This window comes from Cinclus cinclus, chromosome 1, assembly GCF_963662255.1.
Source record: "Cinclus cinclus chromosome 1, bCinCin1.1, whole genome shotgun sequence".
NCBI lineage: Eukaryota > Metazoa > Chordata > Aves > Passeriformes > Cinclidae > Cinclus > Cinclus cinclus.
This window is the reverse complement of record NC_085046.1, coordinates 97345199-97350487: the sequence shown is the minus strand read 5'-3', so window position 1 is coordinate 97350487 and position 5289 is coordinate 97345199. Positions and strand designations below refer to the sequence as shown.

At 39.5% G+C, this 5289-nt stretch overlaps 1 protein-coding gene across 1 annotated transcript; it reads right to left on the bottom strand.

Annotated features, from left to right (window-relative positions):
- Positions 1–996: 996 nt before the first annotated feature.
- DSEL (dermatan sulfate epimerase like) lies at positions 997–5004 on the bottom strand. The gene has a single exon (XM_062500808.1). It carries the CDS (start codon positions 4642–4644, stop codon positions 997–999), a length of 3648 nt encoding a protein of 1215 aa, XP_062356792.1. The 5' UTR covers positions 4645–5004.
- Positions 5005–5289: the final 285 nt, after the last annotated feature.

The following is a 5289-nucleotide window of genomic DNA, read 5'->3' as shown; positions in this document are numbered from 1 at the left end:
GTTATAACGAAGAAGATGGAAGAGTCTCACTCAACAGGAGAAAATCCTTGCACAACCTCTAAGACAAGAGGTATAGAATAAAACAGTTCAAGAAGTCAATAAGTTAACAACCTTCAAAATTAGGTTATGTTGAGACAGGTCAAAGCTACACAAATTTAACTGTTCATTTAAGGGATCTTGCTAGTTTCTTAGATTTCATCCCATTTCTTTTTTTCCAGGTAATTTACTTCAGGCTCACAAAGGGTACCACATTGTCAGGAATGGAGAATTAAGACTTTTCTTTTGTCAAACATCAAACCCCAGTATGAGTACCACATTTCTGACATGCAGGAACCATATCCTGCATGAGATTTAATACCCAAGTCCATTCCACCCCTGGACCTGCCTGCTCAAATTGTAAATAAGAAATTAAATTTACCCAAATGTTCTGTTTCCTCCCACTAAAGGGATGCTGAACAGCCCTAAATCTCTGCTTATGTTTGTTTTGACTGGTCATGAAACTATATTTTATATATATATATATACATATGTGTATGTATATATATATATATATATTATTTATATCATTATGAAATTATACTTAATTTCATATAAACCATCATACAATCATCAAATGGTAAAAATACTTTCTGGAATTAACCATTTGGGCTGGAGTCAAACTGGTGAGCTGGAGGTGAAAAGCTCTCTGTTCTATTACTAATCCCCTGAGCTACAGAGGCCCCAGCTGGTGCTTCTGCAAAGGCTCACACAGCTTTTCTTGAAAGGCCGCAAAAGTAGTTACAGTAACTTTCCAAAGGAAAAAAAAATCAAAAAAAAAATCAAAACAAACAGAAAACCCCTTCCACAGTTTCATGAACAGTTACATTTTTCTTAAAATAATCTCTCTGAAAGTAGCAGACTGTACACATTTTACAAGAATAAACAAACTTATCTAATATTTATCCACAAATTGGGAGTCAGAGATCATTAGTGCAAATTTCTGCTGACCAGCAGCATTTATTCTATAAACTTTGGGTATCCTAAGTGGTCCATCAGTGAACAACAGATACCTTCAATCTGTCTAATCTCTTCATGGGGCATGTTTTGTTTCCAGGCATGAATGCTACTTGATGAAATTTCCCCTTCATAAGGAAGATAGAAAAGACTGGTGGAAGTGGCAAATAATATTTGGTTTAAGCTAGCAGGAGGAAGAGGAATACCAAGAAAGGCAAAAATGGTTTCAGCCGTCTTCTGAGGAAAGCTCACAATATCTTCAAACTTTACCAGCTGATAATTTGTTGGCAGCAAGTCCCTGTTTATTCTCATTGCTGCTGCTGTGTTTGCTAGCCATAAATAAGACAACACAGAAATAGCATTTGAATTAGAATTTGAAATTTCTCTTCTTAGTGATTCAAACTCAGAGGCATAGCCTTCATTCAAACACTTTTCTTTACCATTCTCCCCCTTAAACATTGCAGCCAAGCGTTGTGGAATATTTTTCAAGGAGTAAAGGCTTGGCTTGTTTTTGTACAACATTGAATACACCCATGCCCTTGGGTCCCTCACTACATATAATGCTCTCATAGACGATCCTAAGATTTCCTGAAAGAAGGGAAGCTTTAATGTCCAGCTCCCACTGCTTAAACTAAGCACAGGTCGTGCATTGGGATAATAGATAAGATGTCTTCTCAGTTCCCTAATATATTCAGCATCTTTTTCCTGACTCCCTCTTGCCCTACTTCTTTGTTCTGACAGGGATTCTCTCTTTTTGGACCTTTTCTTTTTGTCTTTGCTTAGTGCAGAATACTGAGCAGTTTTACTTCTGCTAGCTTCATACAAATGAATGTTTTGTAAATGCAACTTCGTGTCTCGAACTAGAGACTGGAGCCACCCTTGGATAAGACGAAAATTACCATTCTGGACATCAGAAACCTTCCACTCACATGGATCTACAAAGGAATCAATTTCAAATTCAGTCTCAGGAATTTCAAGATAGGGTGTAGGTATCCTGATGTATAAAAAGTCACTGGTATTGAAAAACAGCTGTTTTAAAATTTCTGCTCCAGAAGTGGGAAGCGAGGTAATGATAACATCTGGCAAAACAATGGGGTTTCCTTCTAATTGTTTGGCTTTATTGCCTTTATCATGCTCTGGCCTTGTCATGTCACTGCTCCACTTTGCACAGATGGGCTGAGTACACATGCTCCACACATCCACCAATTCAATTAACCACAGTGTGACAACCAGTATCAGGATCCAACGCAACATTTTACCGAAGGATACGTAAAACCGCCACTGAAAAGCCAGTATGACCAAACTGACACCCAAAATTAGCCCTGCAATTATGTTCACTTTGAATCCAAATGGGAAAACTACCCTATTATTTTTCATATCTTCTTTCACAGATTCAGTACCGAAGCCGAACTTGGTCACTTTATTTTCATGAACTACTTTAGCAAAACCACAAAATCCCAAGTAATCAAACCTTGCCTTTAGATTTTGATACTCAGTCACAACAGAGATGGTATTTTCAGTGTTGTTGACACTGAGAGAAATCTGAAACCCAGATTTTGCATTATCCAGGAGTCTACAGTTAGAAACATTGACATACGGCCCATAGAAAAGGTAAACAATCCTTGTAAGTGTGTTTTTCATTGGAAAGGTAACATTTACAAACTGAGTCCATCGCTTTTTGAATTCAGCAGCTTGTTCAGCCTCCTGTATCCTAGCAACAGGACTACTCCCACGATGATCAAACCAAAACATCTTGTAGTGGGCATCCCACACATCCATCATTGCTCCATTGTACTTGTTCTTAAACTTATAGGGTATGTATTTAAAATCAATGTCAAGATTATGAAAAAAGGCACTGACTGAATTAACAGGAGAGTCTTCCTCCTTCTCGATATGGTCAACTACTAACAATGTCTGAGAATTTAAGAGCAGCAAAATGCGATACACACTTTTCAGTTTCATTGCTGATGTGTAAGCAGATACTGCCTCACCACTCACAAACATCATGTCACCAGTCTGGGAGGCTGTTATAATTTCTCCAGTTGAGTCTCCAACCTCATCACCAATCCACTTCAGCCACTGGGCACACTCACCAAGCTGTCCTTCCCAAGGCTGGTTGCACTGGCTTGTAGGAGATGGAGCAAACACCAAGACATTGTTCAGGTGGCTGAGTTTAGGTCCATAAAGAGCCTCAGACACAAACACCTGTCCATTGGGAGCAAAAGTGAAGGAGTTCTGATCAGGATGTTCATGCCCCGGATTGAAACTTCTCCACCCATCAATCCATCTATAGGGTTGAAAGTGAACAATATCATAGACAGCACGTCCGCCAAGTTTCCCAGACTTGAAGGATACAAAGGTGTTTGTCTGACTGTTCGGCAATCCAGCCCCATAAGTAACAACTCCCCAGTTAGGAAACACATGCATTTTAGCAGTACCATAGTCAGGAGGTGGCTGAGGAGTGATTTCAGCAGCGTACCATATAAATTCAGTATGTAATGTGCTCCACCTCTGCGCAGTGGATGGCACCATTGGCCCATCCTTGGCTCTGTGTTTTCTAATCTGCTGTGCCAGCCAGTTACCAGCTCCATTCTTCATGATGAACTTATCCAAGAAAACCAGTTGGCTCTCAGGACCATAAAACCAGTTGTAATTAGAATCTGCAACACCCACAGTCCTCTGGAAGCCTGGCAATAGGGTGGCATAGTAAAACCAAAAGTGCATTTTCAGCCAGTTATTCTCAAAGTTGTTAATACCAAAGTGGCGCTGGGCCAGGAAAACATACTGGGTTATTGACTTGGCCGTGTAACTCCCATAAGCTACTCCTTCATCCAGAGACCCATCTACAATATGATTGAGGAGAAACATAGTTTTCTCCATCACATCAACAACAGTGTGTTTCCAAACATTTGCCTGAGATCCTTTGTCCACTCCGGCAACTAAAGCCCCAATAAGCAAAGCAAGCATATTGGTTGCTTGGTGATTATGGAGAAGCTGCTTTCCCCAGGAACGAACCTTGGAGTACTCATACATTTCCTCGCTTACAGACTGTATCTTCTCCAGGTATTTTTGCCTTCTCTCGTTTTCCAGTGAATTATACAAGAAGTCAAAAGCAGTGGCAAATCCTGTTAGGGAGTGACCAAGCGGCACTTCATCTCCAGGTGCATTCTCAACCAACCAGTTTTTGTAACCAGCCATTCTATCCATATATTCTAGGGCAAAATCAAATGCAGCTTTATCTTCGGGGCACAGCAAACAGTAGAACGCTAGAGGTGGCAGGTTGTTACCATAAATCTCATTCCACTTGGCCGCAAAATCAGTGTGCTTGGGTGGAGGTAGGTAGTACAAAGGGTTGGACAGCATAACCATCACGGCACTTTTGATGGCTCTGAAGAGATGCAAATGGCTTGTACGAGCCTTCTGCCTCAGTGCCTGAACATCATGAGTGTCGAAATACAAGCTTGGATGAAGAACTGTTCTTTTCAGCTGCTGCTCAGCACTAAGACCCTCAAGTTGCTGTTTCTCATATTGATCTACATTTTCTATAAAAGTCACCCAATCAGAGTAATTGCTTACAGATTCTTCGAAAGTGAAGACATCAAACACCATTAATGCTAGAAACAGAGTATGCCCAGTGAACATCAGAGCCATGATCCATTAGGCAGCTCTTCTTCCACAGCCATACATTTCTTCACAAAATGATGTTCAAATATCAAACTTTCATCCAGTTTGTTAAAAAACAAAACAAAAACAAAAAAAAAATCTTAAAGCATATTTTTATGAGAAAATACTTACTGTATACTGTGCATTACAACAAAGGCTACTTGTAATCTGAGATACAACACTGAAATGACAAGGCTCTAGAAAAGTTAAATCTCAGGTGCCTTGTCTGTTCACACTTTTCTCAAATACAACACTACAAACATAAATGCAAAAATCAGGGAAAAAAGTAAAATCTCTAAGATATGCATATTAAGCACAGGTCGACTGCACAGTAACAGACTGAAACACTATCTCTAGGTAACCTGAAAAGCATGATCTGGAAAGGGAATTGGAGTCATACGTTTGCTTTTTCAATAAGCTTAAAGCTTTCAATCAGCCCAAATTCCACTTTTAGAGCTGACAAAAACTCCACTGATCACAAAATTATAATATTTATTCAAAACAATGTGTTAGATTTGATAAAATAGGGAATATACAACACTTGAAAAACAGACTCCAAAACTGAAGTTACTGTCTTCAGTCTTTACCCTTTCTCAATTTCCTTACACACTCTTTCCATCATTCTCTTTTGGG